Source organism: Tachyglossus aculeatus, chromosome 13 (assembly GCF_015852505.1).
Source record: "Tachyglossus aculeatus isolate mTacAcu1 chromosome 13, mTacAcu1.pri, whole genome shotgun sequence".
Taxonomy (NCBI): domain Eukaryota; kingdom Metazoa; phylum Chordata; class Mammalia; order Monotremata; family Tachyglossidae; genus Tachyglossus; species Tachyglossus aculeatus.
This window is the reverse complement of record NC_052078.1, coordinates 18,387,921-18,409,874: the sequence shown is the minus strand read 5'-3', so window position 1 is coordinate 18,409,874 and position 21,954 is coordinate 18,387,921. Positions and strand designations below refer to the sequence as shown.

The 21,954-nt window shown below is 41.0% G+C and overlaps 1 protein-coding gene across 1 annotated transcript in view; it reads left to right on the top strand.

The window, feature by feature from the left end:
- The window catches only part of RAB18 (RAB18, member RAS oncogene family), a 36,000-nt gene extending 15,070 nt beyond the window's left edge, over positions 1 to 20,930 (top strand). The window contains exons 3-7 of the mRNA XM_038755817.1: positions 5,623 to 5,684; positions 14,770 to 14,842; positions 17,881 to 17,999; positions 18,077 to 18,143; positions 19,637 to 20,930. Of these exons, the coding sequence (XP_038611745.1) occupies positions 5,623 to 5,684; positions 14,770 to 14,842; positions 17,881 to 17,999; positions 18,077 to 18,143; positions 19,637 to 19,812 (497 nt within the window). The 3' untranslated portion in view covers positions 19,813 to 20,930. The remainder of the gene's footprint in view (positions 1 to 5,622; positions 5,685 to 14,769; positions 14,843 to 17,880; positions 18,000 to 18,076; positions 18,144 to 19,636) is intronic.
- Positions 20,931 to 21,954: the final 1,024 nt, after the last annotated feature.

Genomic DNA, 21,954 nt, shown 5'->3' with positions numbered 1-21,954 from the left:
ATGTTCCAAACACAGAGTTTCTATCCAAATCCACACTTGGTTCTCCCACTGTAACCTCATCTGCAGATGCACTTTACACATCTAAAGGAAATGTGTAGAGTGGGACTGAAGTTAACTTTAGAAATCCAGGGACCAACTTCTTCATCATTCCTTGAGCGACACATTGGTAGACTTTTACTGGAGAGGTCAGAGTGCAGCTTCGTTAAATTTCGTCCAACTTGCAAACGTTTCTCCACTCTTTCTGGCCTTAAAGACCTGGCATAACCTTTAATAGGTGTGATTGAGAGAAGTAAAAACCCTCAACATTCCTCATGGGCTGATGGTGGAAGGAATCAAATGGTGAGAGCAGAGCCAACACTATCAGGATCTGTACTCATATACTTTATAGTAATAGTAATGGTCCTTCTTAAGTACTTACTATGTGCCAAGCACTGGGGTAGATGGAAGTCAGTCAGATTGGACACAGTCCCTGTCCCACATGGGGCTTCCAGTCTTAATCCCTATTTTACAGATGAGCTAGCTGAGACCCAGAGAAGTTACGTGACTTGCCCAAGGTCACATAGCAGACGTGGCAGAGCAGGATTAAAACCCATGTCCTTCTGACACACAGGCCCGAGCTCTAGCCACTGGGACATGCTGTTTCTTGTTAATCATTGATCACAGCCCACGAGAAAAATTGCTGGAGGAGCATTGAAGAAATAGGGAGGATACATGTGTGGGAAGATTCACCCGAGGAAACAACAAAAAAAAAGTTCATGCATCATGAGGTTTTCTACCCGGGTTGAGGGAGCTTGACTTCTCCTGTCCTGTGGTCAGGGGCATTGAGACCTACCTTAGAATATTTAGCACCAGTTGCAGTTGAGGGATCATTTTGAGCAACATCTAAGAGGGACATCAGAGTTTGGGAAGCTTATGAGTAAGTGCATTTTGTCTGCCAGTGCAGGTTGTGAGTCACGTTTATGGGTGAGAGAATTAGGGTCTGTCTAGCCATGTAAGCATGGCTTTGGTGCAGGTCATCATGTAAAAAACTGTTGATAAATGCTGACAAGTGTTGGGATCACTAATGCACTAGTGAAGAAGCTGAAATAAAAGTGCATGGAGTTATCATGGCACACACTCTGTTAGTGTCCCTCTCCCCTCCCTCCCCCGGCAATGTCCCCACTTTCCCTTTTTGGGTAACAAAGAGCCCTGCCTCGTAATTTTTCTACTAATTGTCCCATTGGCAGGGAGGACTGTAGCAGAAGGGAACAATTCTATTTTTCCTGTAAATTCAATTAACTGGGTTGCTAATGACGGCAACGCTGTTCCTGTAGTGATGTGATAGTCTCAAGCCCAAAGATCCCTTTCTCATTAAACTTGTTTGCTTTTTTCACCAAATTCAGTGGTTGGGAGGGAGAGATGAACATTCTTGGTTCTCTACCAAGAAGCTGCCTTGCTCTTGTATTAACCTTGGTCAGCTAAACTTTGGGCTTCCTCCCCACAACCCACTGTCTGTGTGGTTTTTTTTTCACTTTCCCCAGTCCTTCCCACAAGATTTTAGACTTGTTTGCTTACAGAGAGGAAAATGAAGGTCTTATTTTAGATAGGTCCTATGTTTAGGTCCCCTTGGCTCCCAGGGCTTAGGCACTAAACTTATACCATAATTTCCGTGCCCTAACTTGCATATCTTATCTGTCTTAATTATACCCAGCACATTGCAATACTTATCAAATCACAGTGTGATGCTTTATCTATTTTACAGGTAAGCATTAAATCTGAGCCCCTCATGATGGTCAAAAGTATAACTGTAAATTAATATACCCTACAACAGTATCTTCCCCCTCTAGGCTATGAGCTCCTTGTGGGCTTGTACGCTCCCCAGGTCTTAGTACAGTTCTCAGTGCACAATAAGCACTCAAATACCATTGATTGGTTTTATATTAACACCTATCAAGTTGTGAGGTTTCAGCATGTTCAAAACAAATTTCCAGGTGAAGGGATGGATACATTGTAAAACATTCAAATTATCTTATTTTAGGCCACAATGGTAAAAGGCAAAAGAACTGGTCATTTTGGTATTAGCTTAGAAAACTAAATGAAGGGATATGGGAATTTCCTTATCACCCTCGTGGAATTCATTTTGAATTGTCTTTAAACTATGTTTCCATGGGGAACCATATAAAAATTGAGACGCTGCCCCTATTTTAGATGGGCCCTGTCAAAGGAGGTAGTGTCATGAAGGTGTCTGACTGTATATTGGGTCTGCCAACTGTGTTGCTCTGGTTGATCAGCCTATCTTCAGTGATGTATGAGATTGGGCCGGAAAAGTCATTCATCTCCTTGTGGGGCTTCAGTTGCAGGTAATCCTGAAGTAACTGGTGGTGCCGTGGACTACTATGCAAACTTGACAAATCTGCGTTTAATTTATATAACCTGTTTTTTCCCCAATCCTATACTTTTTCATGCATGATAAAGAAGTTGGTATTTTCCCACCTATTTTAAAATAAAGGTGTTAGTGCCTCATTTTACCCAAGGAAGTTGCCCAAGTTTACCCAAGGAAGGTAATTTTGTATAGGTGTTTAAAATAGGATCAATATCTTCATCCATATTACTACATATGTTAACAGTTCAGTCTTCAAGTCTTTTTATCTTTTTCAATTTGAATTTGTGGAAAATTAACACCCCAGAAAAAAAATGTTGTGAGTAGAACTTCATCGCCTGCCTTGTTAAAATCAAGCCTCTGTTTTATGGGTGAGGAAACTGAGACACAACAAAGGCAAATGCCCAAGATTGTACAGCAGATGAAGTCAGGATTAGAACCCAGTTCCCCTGACTCCCCAGCCTATATTTCCACTAGGCCTCACTGCCAGCCCAGTAACATTGTAGTGGCTCTGTACTTACAGCTTCTCTTAGCACACCTTATTTTAGGTAGGAACTCCCAAACTACTGAAATAGGCTTCCATTTTCAAAATGACCCAGGAAGAGCAAAGAATAAGACTCTCCAGATGATGAAAGTCTCAGGAGTGGCAATCAGCACAGGTTACCCTTTAAGTGTTTTAAATGCTTCTGTATTTTTGTGAATAAGCATTTGGCAGACAAAGAAAGTCAATAAATTTATATAAGTTTTATATTCTAAATAAAAAATATAAGCCTGGATTTAAAAAATGCAACACTTTTCTCCTCACTGGGGAGGGCAGTGCCTCCCAGAAGAGTTACTTGAAGCAATTTCCGGGAACCTGACTGGTAGCTAAGGAATACAGTTGATCAGGAGATTAATTTCCATGCCTTGAGGTGTCCAGGTTATTTGTTTGTCTTCTGGTAATTTACAGGCAGAGCATGTGGTACCAAAGTGTTTGTTTTCTGATGTTTCACCTGTATAACTGGGGGTTTAGGGTCAGTTGAGGGCAGCAGTTTGAGGATGGAGAGTATCAGGGTGTTTTGTTTCATTTTGTTTTTTAAGATGAGCCAAGCTCTGGGACTGCTACTTTTTGATACTCAATGTATGTTTGGAAAGAGTGGGACATAAAAAGCTTTTTAAGGCAGCTGTACCCAGGCATAAAGACTGGGCTAGGAACCAATCCACAAGCTGTTTGCAGCAGCAATTTTGGAGGAATCATTTCAAGCCACTGGATGGTTACACACAAAAGGGGAAAAATTCTGTAAAACTGAGTGAAAGACATAACTTTAAGTTTAGAAAAAATCATGAGGATAAACAGGCTAACGTGAGCTAGGCCCAGTCAAAGGAGTGTGCAGGGAGGTCTAGAATTTTTTTGGTACAGAGGCTCTATATTGTTTAAGGGATAGCTGAATTTTTCCTTTTGTAAAGTGACTTTAGCTTTAACAGGCTAAATAGAGGGTTGTTAGAGCTGTTTTTTTTCTAATCTCATTAATGTTTATATTGAAACAAAGGTCTTATTTTGGGATGGAGACCACACTTGAGTACATGCAATTTTGGGGCATGTTCAGGAAGACATAGGTGAAACTTCTATGCTTCTGCAGAAATCCACGTTCTCTGTTCAGCTTCCTCTACTGCTTTAAGGAAGCAGTGGGGTTCCCTTAGAGGGTATTGGAATCTAAGGCAGCTCCCTTCTCTTTCCCTTTTCCCTCGCTCCGTGTTCCTTGAGAGGCTCAGCTGGGATTGGAGAAAGAAGACAGCTGGTCCACAGAAACACATACCTGGCCTTTTTGGGTGTATGCAGTTGGAGAGCTCTTTCTCCCTACCCCGTGAACAAAGGAGCAGCTCTGGCTTTGAAGTGGGGAGGCTGATGTGGTTTGTCCATCAAGTCATGAACCTGAAACCTTTTCTTCTGGGTGGTGGTGTGATGGAGGAACTAATGGATGCTACTGCATTCACCTTACCCACTCACCTAGTACCTTTCCTTTTTCCCACTGATTTTTATTTTTATTTTTTCCCCCATTCTAGGAGAGCTGTGTAAATGAATGAATGCATCTTGCTGTTTTAGACAGAAGCCATCTGAGAGATCGTTTTCTGTTCTGATAGCTTTCAGTAATTACCTGTTTAGCCCTTCCCAGTGGAGATGTCAGTTGTATGAGGTGGTTGGGCATGTATGGCTTAGAGAATGGTTTATCAAGACCAGGGGTGAGGAACCTGTATATGCCTTTCATCACCCAAGCATGCACACCTCTTCCTGCTTCACTTTATTATTCAGAGAGGCCATCTGCAGCCCCAGAATTCAACAAAATTCTGAGCATCATCCAGTCGAAGAGAGAAAACACCAAAAAGCATATTCAATAAATGCAGTTCTTGTGTAAAGGGGAAATCTGCCATGTTTTAACTTTGGGATTTTTTTTTGGCTCTGTGTGTGTGTGTGTCACTTGCTAGCTCTCGCTCACTCTCTCTTTCTCCCTTTTCCCTGCCCCCATTCCCCTGAACTATTGAAATTGGTCTGTGTATTTCAGGTTCAATGACAGGTGTTGCATTCGTGTGAAATCTGTCTTAATCTCATCTGATTCTACTAAGCAGACTGTGATAAATTAATAAGATCTTCCAAATTTCTTGTGTTAATCTCTTCCCTCTGAAGCAACTTATTCTGATATTTCGAAAGGGAGCTTGGGCAGCTACTATTCACACATGAGTCCGCTAGCATTTATCAATGTCCTTTTCTAGAAAGGGAGAGGTTTTTGAGGGCCCAGGTAAGACCCTAAGAAGCAAATTCAGGGGAGGAGGGGAGAGTTGTTTGGTTTTTGGGGGTTTTTTTTGTTGTCTTTTGAGGACGGTGCAGGTGGTGAGTGAGCCAAAACGTTTGTGACTTTTAGTTGCCTGGCTTTGATAATATGATCAATAACTGTAAACTTTTTATTTTATTTAACTCGTCTACATGTCTTCCCTATTGATTATAAGTTCTTTGATCATGTCTTCTACTGCTGCTGTCTTATCCCAAGCTCCCCAGACAGTCCCCTACACAGAATAGGCACCCGCTTATTCCCTCTAACAAAGACCTAATCATTTGAGGATATGAGCATTTGAGAAATGTCTTCCAGAAGTTGCTTTGTTCAAGCAAATGAATAGTTAAAGCAGAGAGCATGCTCAGGTTTCCTTTTTATTCATTTTATGGAGATTTAATGTAATTTCTTAAAATTGATCATTGTCTATAGGAAATTTTAATTGTCTTTCATTTTCAGGTGTTGACTTCAAGGTGAAAACCATTTCAGTTGATGGAAATAAGGCAAAACTTGCAATATGGGTAAGAATGAGAGACTTTTTGTGATTAAAGTAAATTAACAGGTGCACAGCTCAAATATTCTTGGTGCCTAACGCAATTGTATTGTAAAAGGAGGATGCTGATTTAATCACAGATACTCATTTCTTTAAAAGTGTGATTTTAGTATGGGAAAAGCCTGAAACTATCTCAAGGACATTATTTTTTATGCAGCTAGATTTTATTGACCTGAAGAATAGCTGAAAACAGAAGTAGAGGACTTTGGACAACCTTTTTGCTTGGGTGTATTGCTTGTCTTCACCCTGGAGAGTTGTTTTATGAACAATAATTCGCAGGAGGGATGCGGAAACATCTAAAATCCTTCTGCTTCCCACCCAGACTCAAGCTATAGTCTTCACACTATTACTAGCAACTGTTCTCTCTTAGATTGGACAGCTCTGTCTTCCTAATGCCCAAAAGTTATATTGGGCCTAGGCCTACTGTAAATGCAGAAGGGAGATTTGAGGTGTCTGTCTGTCCACTGGTGGAGAGCAGGGAGTGATTATTAGAGAAGCAGCGTGGCGCAGTGGAAAGAGCCTGGGCTTGGGAGTCAGGTCATAGGTTCTAATTCCGGCTCCGCCACTTGTCAGCTGTGTGACTTTGGGCAAGTCACTTAACTTCTCTGGGCCTCAGTTCCCTCATCTGGAAAATGGGGATTAAGACTGTGAGCCCCCCCGTGGGACAACCTGATCACCTTGTAGCCCCCCAGCGCATAGAACAGTGCTTTGCACGTAGTAAGTGCCTAACAGATGCCATTATTCTTATTATTCTTTTATTTCATCTCTTGCCCATTCCTCTGGAATGGTCTGACTGTTCAGTCAGACCCCACAGTCTTTCTGAAGTTGCGCTGTACCCACTCTGTCAACTTAATTCTTAATCTGGATTTGAAATATTTCAAAATTTTTTTTAGTAAAACCCTCCAAATAGAGAGGGGTTATCAAAGAAATGCTAAAGATAATTGCAAACACTTAACTGACCCTTACTGTAGCTGGAGTTTCATTGTGGTTGTATATATGTTTGTACATATTTATTACTCTATTTTACTTGTACATATTGATTCTTTTTATTTTATTTTGTTATTCTGGTTTTGTTCTCTGTCTCCCCCTTTTAGACTGTGAGCCCGCTGTTGGGTAGGGACTGTCTCTATTTGTTGCTAGCTTGGACTTCCCAAACGCTTAGTACAGTGCTCTGCACACAGTGAGCGCTCAATAAATGCGATTGATTGATTGATTAAAACCTACAAATCTAAGGCTTAAATACTCTTCCCCAGGCACCTTCTGGGACCAGACCTACAGCTAGTTTTGCCTTTCTTTCCCCCTGTCCCCCAAATCTAAGCCACCGTGGTGGTCTGTACCCCACAGGACCACAAAAACACCATTCCCAAACCACCTGGCCCGTTAGGGTGCCTCTTCCCTGCCCTCTCCTGTCTCTGTTCCTCAAGGGTCTCACAGTCAAAGAATGTAGGTATGGGAGGGCTGGTGATGGGCGCAAAGGAAAAATGGAACAGTTTTATTTTCTGCTTTTTAGACAGAAAAACACATCCAATGACAAGAATAAATACTACGGGAGCTGCAAGATATTGTGGTTAAAGGAGCAGTTTCCTGCTCTTCAGTGCCCAGGCAAGACTGTTGAGATGCCAAAGGGCAGAGTCACCCCAGCCCTGGCATTTTGAACGTGCGGAAGGCGTGTGGCAACTTGCCCTCACCTAACTCACGGGCGAGAGCCGGATAGGCCCCAATATAGCGGTTGAATGATAGTGCTGGCTCTCATGCTGTTGTTCAACCTCACCCTGCTGCAGGAGAGATCAGAATGGGGCTCCAGTTCTTTTTAATGGTATCGGTTAAGCACTCACCTCCTCCAGGAGGCCTTCCCAGACTGAACCCCTTCCTTCCTCTCCCCCTCGCCCCCCTCTCCATCCCCCCTTCTTACCTCCTTCCCTTCCCCACAGCACCTGTATATATGTGTATATGTTTGTACATATTTATTACTCTATTTTACTTGTACATATCTATTCTATTTATTTTATTTTGTTAGTATGTTTGGTTTTGTTCTCTGTCTCCCCCTTTTAGACTGTGAGCCCACTGTTGGGTAGGGACTGTCTCTATATGTTGCAAATTTGGACTTCCCAAGCGCTTAGTACAGTGCTCTGCACGTAGTAAGCGCTCAATAAATACGATTGATGATGATGATGATGACTTACTATGTGCCAGGCACCATTCCAAGCACTGGGATAAAAGGTAATCAGGTTGGACACAGTCCATGTCCCACAGGTCCTCCCCCTCCCCATCCCCCCCGCCTTACCTCCTTCCCCTCCCCACAGCACCTGTATATATGTTTCTACATATTTATTACTCTATCTTACCTGTACATATTTACTATTCTATTTATTTTATTTTGTTAATATGCTTTGTTCTGTTGTCTGTCTCCCCCTTCTAGACTGTGAGCCCGCTGTTGGGTAGGGACCGTCTCTATGTGTTGCCAACTTGTACTTCCCAAGCACTTAGTACAGTGCTCTGCACACAGTAAGCGCTCAATAAATACGAATGAATGAACTGAAATACAGATGTTAAGGGGTTGCCAAAGGTCGCACACAGCAGACAAGTGGCAGAGCCAGGATTAGAACCCAGGTCCTCTGATTCCCAAGCCTGTACACTTTCCACTAGGCCATGCTGCTTCTTTGCTGTGAGAGGGAATGGAAACCCCAGGGTGTTTTCCAAGAGGTTGAGTGATGAAGTTGTGGTAATTCTGCAGTAGCAAGCAGCCCTCACACATTTTTTCTCTATTAAGAATCAACTGCAAAAATCTCCATTTGTTTATCATTGCGAAACATGATTGGAGATTTTTTAATCTACAAAATCAAGTTGTCATTCAAGAAAATGAACAATTATTGAGTGGTGTTGATTGCTACCACTTAATTAAACATTTACCAGTTGCATATAGTACTGGGAAGAGAACTAAAATGTACCACTTTACATAAAACTGATTGTATCATTTTTGTAAACTATATATTAGAGATATTAGGATTTTTCTGCCATCTAGGCAGTAGTAGTATCTTAAAATTATCTTACAAAGACCTGGTGAACTGAATCAAGAAGGCCAAATGTGGCTGCCCTTTAGGAGACTGACAGAATAGGATGACGTCAAGCTTCGCCCCCAATTTAAGTGTCTTCAAAGCAGCGGCAATATTCAACTGGGCCTACTTCAAAAGGCACATCTGGCTTCTCTGTTAGTTTCACCAGTTTCGCCTGAGTCAAATAGCCAGACAGGATCGCCAACACCGTTAGTTGACTGACACTGAGGCAATTCATATTGCAACACATCTTTCCTAAGAATAGTACGTCTTATCTGCCCTTCATTTCAGCTTTCCATAGCAACTGCATATTAAATGGTATCCTCCAGAGTGAAGATCGGTGTCAAACCCTTTGGCAAGCACAGCTGATTGTTGGGAGTCCTTTCACCAGAAAGACCAGTGGGGCAGGAAACAGTTGGAAAATTTGATCTCCTTAAGCAGAGTGCCAAGAAAATAGAAGCTATAGGCAGTGCAATTGGCAAACTCATCAGTACAACAAAGGCTAATCTTTGTGTGCCCCGTAGGGAAAAAAAGTGATCAGTCATGTATATTTCTTTTAAGGTACACTCAATGCATGATTAGTATATCGTCACCATTTATAGCACATACATGCACTCTTACATCTGTGTATAGGAAGAAAGTCATGTACTCATTTCTGCTGTAATGTGTGTTCTCTCCTCCATTAAATTATAGACTCTTTGTATACAAAGTATGTGTATTTTGTCCAAACTTTGCCAAGTGCTCATTTGAGTGCATTGACTCATTAGTAATGGTATTTATTGAGCGCTTACTGTTGTTACGAATTTTGGTTAGGATGCTTTTGAAGAAAATGAGAAACTTCGGCATGAACCTATTCGGGCTTGTGAGTCAGAAGGTCATGGGTTTTAATCCCAGCCCTGCCACGTGTCAGCTGTGTGACCTTGGACAAGTCACTTCACTTCTCTGGGCCTCAGTTACCTCATCTGTAAAATGGGGATTAAGAGTGTGAACCGTGTGTGGGACAGGGACTGTATCCAACCTAATTAACTTATATCTACCCCCATGCTTAGAACAGTACTTGGCACATATTAAGTGCTTAACAAGTACCATTATTCGTATACACTTGTGCAAAAATTCACGGATAACACAGTCACCATCCTCCCCATCTCTCAAGCCTGTAACCCTGCCATTATGCTTCATTTCTCCCTTTCTTTCAACTTCCATATTTTTAGCCTATTAGTTCTTCCTCCACATCATTTCCAGAATCTGCTCCTGCTTTTCCATCCACACGGCCACCACACTAGGCCAGGCAGTTGTCATCTCCCGACTTGGCTACTACCTCATCTTCCTCGTTGATCCCCCTGCCTCCAGTCTTTCCTTTTGCTAGTCCACCTGATTCATTTTTTTTCCTCAAATGATGTTGTACACTCATGTCCCCACTCCTCAAAAATCTCTAGTAAGTTGCACATTCCTCTGTACATCAAGCAGAAACTCCTACTCATTGGCTTTATGGTACTCAATCAGCTCTTTCCCTCTGATTTATCCACTCTTTTCCCCACATCACCCCAGATTACACCTTTCTTCCATTCTCACTGTGCCTGAGTCTCATCTGTCATTACTGACCTCGTTTTTTTTATTATATCCCTCCTGCCGGGAACTCCGTCTCCTTCCATATCCAACAGGCAGCTGCCCACCCCATCGTCAAAACCCTTCTGAAATCACATCTCCTCTACAAGGTCTCCCCACCTTAGATACCCCAACTGCAATTTCAGCACTCTGCACCATCAAAGAACTAGGACACTCAGTCTCCCCATTCCTCCACCCCAAGGAATACATATTTTTGTACTCTGTTCTGTATTTATTTTATACTTGTATATGTAATTTATTGTGGTCTCTGTCTCACTAGATTATCATCTCCTTGAAGGCGGGGATCATGTCTAGTAATTCACGTTTACTCTTCAGTGCTTAGTACAGCGTCTTGACACAGCAGCCATTCAGTCAGTAATAATGATTTTTATAGTGTGAGTAGGAGTCCGATGAAATACGTGTGACATTTTACATGGGTATTATAACATGAGTTTTACTTAACACAGAGTGTGGCAAGAATCCACCCCTGTGTTACAGGAGAATTGGATGTAGTGGGTTTTTGTTATTCTCTTGATAGAACTGTGAAACAAATGGTGCTTAGCTCCCTTGAGATTGAGGTTACATAATATTTGCCAAATTCTTTTTAGAATCTAAAGCTACTTGAATTCTCATTTAGGGTCTAAAGGAAGTGAGGTAAGAGTTATATTTCATTTTCAGTTGGTCATTAAGACTCTAGGTTTCCAAAGGATTAAGATGAGAAGATGCTAGTATAATTAAGTCTCCAAGTCATAGTATGGTAGCCTGCTGCATGTGGGCGGGTTCTCTGGCATGTGGTTCTGAGAATTAAGTCAGGCAAGGAGTCTGTGATTGAACTTTCAAGATGTTAGGGTCTGGAGGGAGGACTGGAAGAGTTTGTGGACTGTAAGAACTCCCCAAACCCCCCAAAATGTGGTGAGGTTGCAAGAGCCGTATTGGAGAGCTCTGAAGCTTGCCTCCGTCTAGCAGAAGACAGCTGTAATCCTGCTGAAGACAGTCCTAAAACTCTCAAACTTCTTTCCTCCCCCAAACCTGCAGTGATGGGGGAGATTCGACTTTGGCTCCCTCACTCCTAGTGAACCCGTCTCAGCTTTACATGGATGGTGCAAATCTGGGATTGCCTAAAACAGTTTGTATCTCCATGTCCCCAGTTAAATAAGGAGTGCTAATTGAACATTTGATGACGTGGTACAGTCACATTCATTGCGTCTTTCAGAAGGCTTTCCAGGAGGAGAGAGCTCACTGTTACTTCTCAGATTATATGTTGTATCCTTCTGAGGGGAAATGAGCTGATTTCTGAAACTTCTTTTGATGGCCACAAATTGCTCCTGGACTCTTGCGGAAAGGTTGAGTTTCTTCTTGAATGCCTGCGTGCTTTGAAAAAGCTTCCTAGACATGGGAAATAATGCTCATCCTGTAATAACTGCCTTTGAATTGGAATTATTAGGGTTTTAATATGCTCATTAAGAGCATTTTGATGAAGTTCCCTAGTCATTTTGGCACTTGAGACGGTCCCTTTTTTCATAAACTACAGTAAAGATGGCAACAATAATCTAGAGTTTTGGGGGAAGTATGCATCAGTGTTTGAAGTTCAGTGATTGAGACTTAGTTGGTCCTAGTTTTAGGTTAAAGTTAACTGAGATTGAACAGATTATTATCTCTTTGGGTAATGTAATTCTACTTTGGGAGTTTATTGATGGTCTGATGTAATGTCAAACAGTGTTGGAGCAATGAACCAACCTTGCATAACACCCATTTTAACCTCAAAAGGATGCCCTTTAATAACTGAACAGGATATTGGATTGACTTTTGAAGCCCACTGCCACTTATGGTTATAGGAGAATGTTGATTTGTTTTCTTTTCTTTCTTGATTGGCACTTCAACTTCATCCTTCATATTTTTAGTTTGGTTTTATTCAGTCGTATTTACTGAGGGCTTAGTGTGTGCAGAGCACTGTACCAAGTGCTTGGAAAGTACAATTGCCTTTTTTTTAAAGTTGACAAAATTTAAAGACCATATCAATTGTTTCCATCTGCACTAAACTCATTCTGTAGAGGTACTCAATTGAAAAATTCTGTTCCCTATTTAGGATAAAGCATAGGACAGGCATATGTGGCCTAAGTGTTTTTTTTGTTTTTTTGTTTGTTTTTTAAATGGTAGTTAAGTGCTTACTATGTGCCAGGCACTTTTCTAAGTGCTGAAGTAGATATAAGCTAATCAGGTTGGACACAGCCCACGTCCACATGGGGCTCACAGTCTTAATCCCCCCATTTTATAGATGAGGAAACAGGAAGAGAGAAGTTAAGTGGCTTTGATCACACAGCAGACAAGCGGTGAAGTAGGGATTAAAGTCCAGGGCCTCTGACTCCTACGCCCATGCTCTTTCCAGTTAGGCCAAGTTGTATCTCGTAATGTCTAGTTTAAGACAGAGGGCCACAAGTGTTCACCAATTCCAGTTGAGAACTTCATCAAATTGGGTAAGGAGACCATTGTTAAAACCCAGCCCACCTCCAAGAAGTCATTGTTCCTCTTCCAATCAGCCCCATCTTCGGGAAGGGAATTGATCTTTGACCTGCCCCTTCTCTCCCTTCCAAGTTTCAATTTATGTGGCAACATGTTACATTAAGTTCTCAGCCTGCAGACATTCTGGGATAGGCCTAAGACTGTCCATAAGGATCATAGCATTCTGCTTTCCCAAATTAAGTTTGTGAATCACTTTTCTATCAGGAATGAACTGTATCCTCTAACTGCCGTGCAGCTAACAGTGAGGTGTAGGGATTCAGTTGAGGACACTCCATTTGGCAGTCAACCTTGCTCCCTGAACTCTATGTAGAAGTGAAGTAGCACCTGTTCAGCTGAAGCTACTTGGTTCTTAAAATCATTCCAAGGAACGTAACCATATAAGCAGTTTTTATTTATCGCTAGTTCAGTTGCCAGTTACTCTTTTCAGGGAATTGTCTCAATCCATCATGCACCAGATGCTGATGCCTTTCCATCTGCTCTCCTTTTGGCTGCTGGAATGAATACTCCCAATCATGTGTCTCACAAACTGAAATTTTCATTCCAGCAACACTCTCCATCCTCAAAATTCCCCAGGGTGGTTAGGGGAGGGACCAAAAAAGAAAAACCAAAGGACAGAGAATATCATAAATTGAAAACCTAACGAACTGACTCAGACTAGAAGACTCACGTATGCATTTATTGTCGTTCCCTTTTCCAGCATCATTCTCCTTCCTCTCCTGGAGCTTTTTTCTCCCAAAGCTGCAAAACCTCTGGTGGGTGGTTGGTTTAGGTTTAAATTTGTTTTCCAAGATACTTCAAAATAATGGCTCGTCATATTCAGATTATGAGCAAAGAATTACCTTTTTTCTGCCTAGGGGAAACAGCATGGCCTGGTGAACGGAACCTCGTCCTGGGAGTCAGAGGACCTGGTTTCTAATCCTGGCTCTGCCACATGTCTACTGTATGACCTTGGGCCAGTAACTTCTCTGTGTCTGTTTCCTCATCTGTAGAACAGGGATTAAATCTTACTCCCTCCTATTTAGACTGTGAACCCATGTGGGACAGGGATTGTGTCCAATCTGATTGTCTTGTATCTTATCACAGTGTTTAGCATGGTAAACATAAAGTGCGTAACAAGAACCATAATTATGTAAAAACAAAAATCTCAACAATTCTGTCTGTGGGTCCCCTAATTCGTGGAGGTAAACAGAAGTTTGCTAAATGGTTTCTGCACTGCCATACGTACTGTGTTGGTGTACATGCCAAAATTATTGTGGTCTTGAAGACTGAGAGTCAGTTTTACTTTCTTAAGTTCACAGCTGACATACGTGGCCCCTGGCCGACCTGGGGACTTGTGGGGTTCCCCTCCTACATATTGGACTGCAGGGTGATCTGGAGTCTCACCCTCCACTCACCGTGGTTTTGAATGTCTCTCTTTGCCCACCCCTCGCTCACTGCCTGGTGTTTTGAGAGAGGCCAGGCAGTTAAAGGTGCCTCAGGTTTCTGCCTGCCATCGTGGAATGAGTTAAGCTTCGCCTTTACCCTAGGGTAGCCCAGATGAAATTGTCTGGGTTCTGGGGGCTTCTGCAGAACGTGCAGTATGTAATCATATGCAGTGTATGTTGTCATTTCATTACATTTTACATCGCGGACATCTGTTGTGGGTTAGCAGAAGGACCCCAAGTATCTTTGCCATCAGTGACTTCTCTGCTCTTGAGCAGTTGTACTTTAAATCTTGGTATCTGGGTTGCTGTGCTGTTGGACCTACATTCCAAAATAATACTATTTGGGGATCTTCCAGCCTTTAAATCAAGATTTATTTTAAATCAGTAGTTGAAAGATGATGAAAAGATTTATTGCATAAGACTTACAATCAGTTCTGACTGTCACTTTTAGGACACAGCGGGTCAAGAGCGGTTCAGAACACTGACACCAAGCTATTACAGAGGTGCCCAAGGTGTTATACTAGGTAAGCTTTTCCTTTAGCGTGCTCTTCAACAATGCATTGATGTAGAATAGGTGATTGGAATTACCCTTTCCAGAACATCGCTCAAACAAGTTTTTACAAATACTATATATTTCTCGCTTTTCCAGGGCCAGCGTTAGTGTTTATCCAATCAAACAATTGTATTTATTGAGTATTTACTATGCTCAGAGCACTGTATTAAGCATTTGGGAGAGTACAGTACAATTAGCAGGCACGCTCCCTGCCCAAAAAGAGCTTACAGTCTAGAGGATGAGCTTACTCATGCCATCTAAGCTCATTGTGGGCAGGGAATGTCTGCTCAGTAAATACCATTGATTATTAATAACTTCGGATCCTGCTATGAGATTTGCCGTAATATGGAATTAGTTACAGCCTGAGCCTGCTGGAACCCAAAATTCCACCTAGTCTTAGTGCTGGTCTTGCCTAGGCTGGAGAGCATGCAGCACGCTGGATTAATTTTCTTATGATTACTGTTCATTCCTCTGTGACCCTCTTAGTAACACTTTTCCCTTGGTGGTGCTTGCATTCACAAAGATCCATGTCCAACAGAAAGTCTCTCTTTCGGTGTTATTTACCTAAGCTGTGAAAAGACACAGTGGGGAAGCTGAGCAACCTAGGACCACAGCGGAAAATATTTTCCTGCTTATGGGACTAGATTGTTCTCTTTCTAATATAGTATTAGAAAGTCTTTTGGTGTATGTGGTAAACGGCTGGGAATCTGTCTATGGTATTGGATATTTTATTACTCCATTATGCCACTTGAAGCTCTATTCTATTCTCTTTTCGTCACCCAAACAAGAAAAGTACCAAATGTTACACAAAAAATGAGACCTAAGATTTCTGTTTTAATCCTCCAACTTTTAAGACTCATATGTAGAAATAGTGGTGAGTTACTTATGCCATGAGCTGACAAAGATTTAGGCTAAGGAAATAGAGCAAAAACTTATCAGGTTCTCATTTTTAGACCCTAGAGACCTCTGTCCTCTGCAGAGATTTTTTAAAAAATCAATCAATCAATCGTATTTATTGAGCGCTTACTGTGTGCAGAGCACTGTACTAAGCGCTTGGGAAGTACAAGTCGGCAACACATAGAGACAGTCCCTACCCAACAGCGGGCTCAAAATCTAGAGAAGACTATTTAATGTTATTTAATTTTTGTTTTATTATTTAATGTTATTTATTTAATGTTTGACAGTGACCATTCCAGTTCAGCAGAACACTTCATTTGAGGCAGAAAGGTCCCTTAAGAAGATTATGCTCTAATCGGGGAAAATAAGGCCACTTGTAAGCCATTCCAGACAGTTGAGAGAAGCTGTGTTTCTTTAAGGATCTCTTGTCTGTAGTTTCCACAATCTTCTGAACATTTTGTATAATAGACTACCCTTTGTGACTAACTTCCTTTGCAGTACACTTCAGTCAAGTCCCTGATTTTGTTTGAGAAGTGAAGTGTCTATTACAGTAGTAGACTTGCTGGCTGCCAAGAGGAAATACTTCAAATAAGGGAAGCAGTGTGGCCCAGTGGAAGAGAAGTCACAGGCCTGGGAGTCCTGGGAGCAATCAATCAATCAATCAATCAATCGTATTTATTGAGCGCTTACTGTGCAGAGCACTGTACTAAGCACTTGGGAAGCACAAGTTGGCAACATAAATACGATTGAATGAATAAATGAGTCAGAGGGCCTAGGTTCTAATCCCAGCCGCGCCACTTGTCTGCTGTGTAACTTTGGGCAAGTCACTTAATGTCTCTGTGCCTCAGTTCCCTCATCTGCAAATTCTTTACTTGGTCTCCTTCCTGATTAGACTTTGAGCCCCATATGGTCTATGCTCAGAACAGATTAAGCACTTAACTAATATCACAATTGCTGTTGTTACTATTATTGTTGTTGTTGTTATTCAGTGGCTCCCCTTAAGAATACTTAGAACAGTGCTCAGCTCTTAGAACAGTGCTTAGAACAGTGCTTTGCACATAGTAAGCGCTTAATAAATGCCATTATTATTATTATTATATTTCCTAGAACTTCATCCAGGTGTATGAAATGAGAGGGTCGCATACGGACCCCCATGGATCAGGCTTTCTGTTTTTTGACTATCTTCATGTTAAAATTTCCTAAATGCTACCTTTAAGACTATCTGTTCTTCTACAGCCTTTTAATCTCATCCTAGTTGACCTAAATACTATATTTCAAAAGTGAGAAGGTGATAAACACCACCAGAAACCTTTGCTTAGGGACTGCTGGGGTCAAGTTGGGAGAACACCTGCTTTAGTATTCCCTCATTGGGAGAACACCTGCTTTAGCAGTCCCTCATTATGGTGGTGAGGCATTAACTACGCCTGACATACCTAATAACTTAAATATAACTATTAATCACCCTTGATGTCATCCTAATCCTCAGGATGGTGAATTAAACAGTTTACAAATTCCCAAATCCTACACTGCCATTACCAAACAGACTTGGGACTGTGTTTATAATAATGATGGTATTTGTTGAGCACTTACTATGTGCCAAATACTGTTCTAAGCACTGGAGCATTGTTATAAGCACTGGCTTTATATAATATAATTAAATAATGATGGCATTTAAGTGCTTACTATGTGTCAAGCACTGTTCTAAGCACTGAGGTAGATTCAAGCTAATCACGTTGGCAACAGTCCTTGTCCCACATGGGGTTTACAGTCAACGTAGGAGGGAGAACAGGTATATTTAATCCCTATTTTGCAGATGAGGAAACTGAGGTACAGAGAAGTTACTTGCCTAAGGTTACACAGTAAGCATTTGGCAGATTCAGGCTTAGATCCCAAGTCTTCTGACTCCAGGTACTTTCCATTAGGCCACAGTGTTTGTTCTAAAGCTGTACCTGAAGTGAACTGTTTTATAGATTTACATCTAAAAGGACACAGTGGGCATTAGTAATATTTAAAAAAAAAGACTTTTTGATGTAGCGAAAAATGTGGTACACGTTGGATTAGCACTTTATTGTCAAATTAAATTAAAAATAACTAGTAAACCTTCTGTTTCAGTTTATGATGTTACGAGAAGAGACACTTTTGTTAAATTGGATAATTGGTTAAACGAATTGGAAACATACTGCACAAGGAATGACATAGTGAAAATGCTTGTTGGAAACAAAATTGATAAGGTAAGAAGGCATCAACATTACTACAGTTCATCTTTATGCTTCAAAAGTTTTTACTAATAAATAAGTTTTTCTTTCAGGAAAATCGGGAAGTTGATAGAAACGAAGGTCTAAAATTTGCACGGAAGCATTCCATGTTGTTTATAGGTACGTATGTGTGGGTGTTCTCATAACAGTTTCTCCTGAAATGATGGATATTAAATCAGCATAACTTTCAGGGGAAGTGTAACTTAGAGGAAAAGAGCATTGGGTTGGAAAATGAAAAAGTCTCAGTTCGAGCTATTAGTGACATTTTTGGGGATTTTTAGACAGTCTCACCCAGCAGAACCCAAATGATTCGTATTTCAGGGATATTCATGGTTAAGGGAGACAAACCGTGAAAGGCACGAGAAATCTTATCTTCTGTATCCCTGCAAATGTTATCATTGATCAAGCTCTTTTGTGTGTCTTTATCAAGCCTGAATGCTTTAAACTTCTTTCAATGAAAAGGACAGTAGATATTACAACATTAAACAGTTTTTAGCAATTATCAGACTTAAGCCACAGAGGGGGACTGTCAATAAGGCAATAATAGAGGAGTGTTAGATTATCAATTCATTCCTCACCAAAATCCTACCCCTCCCATTTTTTCACTTAATTTAATTCTATTTTTTTACCAGACTTTCAGCTCAGTGAATTGTTTGAGGGGTGGGATTGGTGCCTTCTGTAGGTTGGGTTGGTCACTTTAGGGTTTTGGGCCAGCCCTGTCCTGAACCCAGGGGTCTCATTTTGTCTGTGAGGAAGAGCTTATGCTGGGCGTTCACATGGTTCGTGGATCATCCTCCATCTTCATCTCTCCAGAGGTTACAGTGAGCTTGTAAATATCTTGAACCAAGGGCTCCCATTACCCTCTGGCCTCTTCAGGACCATCTTGAACCTTCTGAAATGGAGGAGGGAGGTAGGGATGGTTAGAGCACAGCTTTCAGAAACTATTGGCCACCCAAGGATGGCTCTGGACCAGCAGAATAAATGGTTTTAAGAGTCCCCAAAGCCCTCTGGGACCCTAGGGCACAGGCCAGTGGTATTGTTGATATTTATTAGGGCTTCTGGCCCTGAAGCTTTTGGTGCCCCACCTGAAGCTACCAATGGGGTAGAATGCCTGTGAACTGAATTCCCTCCTCACCCCCATCTTTAACCTCAGATGTTTGCGTTGCATGAAAGTTGATCAGCACTTTTGAATTTTGACTGCTTATTTTGCTCTTGGTCTCCTGTATATGTAGAGTAAGGTGACTATTGAATAAGAACCATCTGTTAGAGCATGGTTTCCTGATGAGCCTGCATTAAGATACTTACATTTTTGCCCAGGAATTTAGCCCTGTAGCCTTCTTGAATTTTCCCAAGCCTGTCAAGCATGCCTGTATGTGCATGTTGCAATTTAGGATGCTAGGCTCAATACCTGAGGGCCTCCAGTCTGAAAACAATGAGGAATACCACTCAAAAACCTGGTAAGTAAAGCCACAATTTATTTGAATCAGATATGGCCAGAGAACAATCAGATTGTAACATTTTAACCAGATTATTTTCCTCTTAGTGTTTTTAACCTTAACACTGTTTGAAGAGAAGCGAGGAAAAAAAAATAATATTTCTCTCGTGGATTTCAGAGGCAAGTGCAAAAACCTGTGATGGAGTACAGTGTGCCTTTGAAGAACTCGTTGAAAAGATCATTCAGACCCCCGGGCTCTGGGAAAGTGAAAACCAGAACCGAGGGGTGAACCTATTGCATGGGGAAGAAGGCCATGGTGGAGGAGCCTGTGGTGGATATTGTTCTGTGTTATAAACCCGGGGAAGTGCTGTCTCTTGCATATTTAATCAGACACCTTTCTGTATATAAACTCATTAACTGCTATTTTAGGGACCTTGCAGTTTGCACAGATTTGTTTTGTATCATGGCAATGAACACTTGTACAAAAAAACCCCACTCATCAGCTCTCCCTGGTAAAATGTTATAGTAAGCATGCACAGTTTGCAATTTTGGGTTTTTATGTAGCATAAAATTGATTTGCATTAATAAGTGCACTCAGTTTTATGTCATCCATCCATCATGTAATTTTTAAAAACACCTAGCAAATATACATTGCTACACTCTCTGCTCTTGGTCTCCTTTTGTATAGTTAAATGCTTTTTCGTCCGATTATTGGATTGCTTCACGTGCACAACTCAGAATTCTGGGAGCTATAAGTGCAACAGAGCTCTTCCTGGTAAATTTATTTGCAAGTATTACAGAAATAGCATGATCACTCAGCTTTTACAGGAAGCTGGCTGTTACCGATTTTTTTTTCTTAATACTAAGCAAAATTGATTCCTACATAGTATGACCTCCACCTTATCAACTGTGTTTGTTCTGATGATGCTTCTAAATTAGCACCGGGAAGTCGAACATAATTGGGACTTACATTGTTTTTTAATCCACCTCAGTCAATAACTCAGTTACCTAACTGGAGTTTTAATCCTGTGGTTTCTACCGTAGATGCAAAGCACTTTGACACAGCAGTTTTCATACTGCAGCATCTGACAGAGTGATACTATGGTTTTATTTGATTTTGGTTCTAGAAGGGTATGAATAGCTTGTTCTTATTGTGAAACATACGTACCACATTTTAAGGCCAACACTTCTTTTATAAATGTTGGCAGTGTGAGTATATCAACTGTAGCTAGTTTGTTGTTATGAAAATCTCTATTATATAGTTACTTTATATGGCTAGGTGATATTTGGAATTCTATTTCCTTGTTTTGAGGGATTGGAGAGACACACACTAAGGTGACTTGCGGAAAGACCTATTCAGGACTCTTCATATGTATGGGGAAAATACTGTTGTAATATCTTGGGTTTATTGTAGCAAGCAACCAATGGTTTATCAAAACTTGTACAGACTAATAAACTTTTTCCACAGTATTCCATTTTCTAAACTCTTGCCTTTGTATTCTCGTGCATTTTATGCATGCAGTTTGATTAATTCTGATACTTTTAAGCAAAGATAGTATGTGCTCTTTACACTCTCACTGAACCTCGATCTCGTCTATCTCGCCACTGACCTCTCTCCCGCATCCTCCCTCCTCTTATCAGACAGTTAATTGCTCTCTCACACTTCAAAGCTTTATTGAAGGCACATCTCCTCCAAGAAGCCTTCCTTGACTAAGCCCTCCTCTCTTCTCCCACTCCCTTCTGCGTCACCCTGGTCGCCCTAACATGCTCCCTTCATTCATCCTCCTTCCCATCCCCACAGCACATATGTATATATCTGTAATTTATTTATGTATATTGCTATCTCCCCCTCTAGATTGTGAGCTCATTGTGGACAGGGAATGTGTCTGTTGTTGTATTGTACTCTCTCTAGCACTTAGTACAGTGTTTTGCGCAAGGCAAATGCTCAATAAATATGATTGAATGAATGAATATAAAACCAATCACCATAATATCCTACAGCTAGTCGGAGGCTAAATTAATGATTCAATTTATAGGCCTATGGGCAGTTTATTTTACATATCAACACATGGCTAATATGTCTTTTGTCTATGTTAGTATTGCAGAGTGGCTTTCAAAAAAATCATTTCTCAACAATTAGGGTTTTCTGATAAATGGTCTACACTTAAAAAATTTGCCTTCTATTTTGTTTACGTCGGTTTGTTGGTACTGCAGATTTACACATGACACATTTTCACCAAATAATGTATTACTACTAATGCTGTAAAGTTAAAGTGGGTAGTTAATCCATAATGTGTTCCTGTAATCCCTGCTCATCTTACATTAAAGCTTTGAATTTGCATTAGAGTTCTTTATTCAGTGCCTGTGTTAGCAAGACCTTCTCTCTCAATGTCTTACTGCTGAAGAACTGTTTGCCTGGAAATTATCTTTGGCTGGGAGGCCTGAATGTTTCTTTTTCTGTATTGGAATCTAAAGACTTGTGGGTTTCTATTTTTA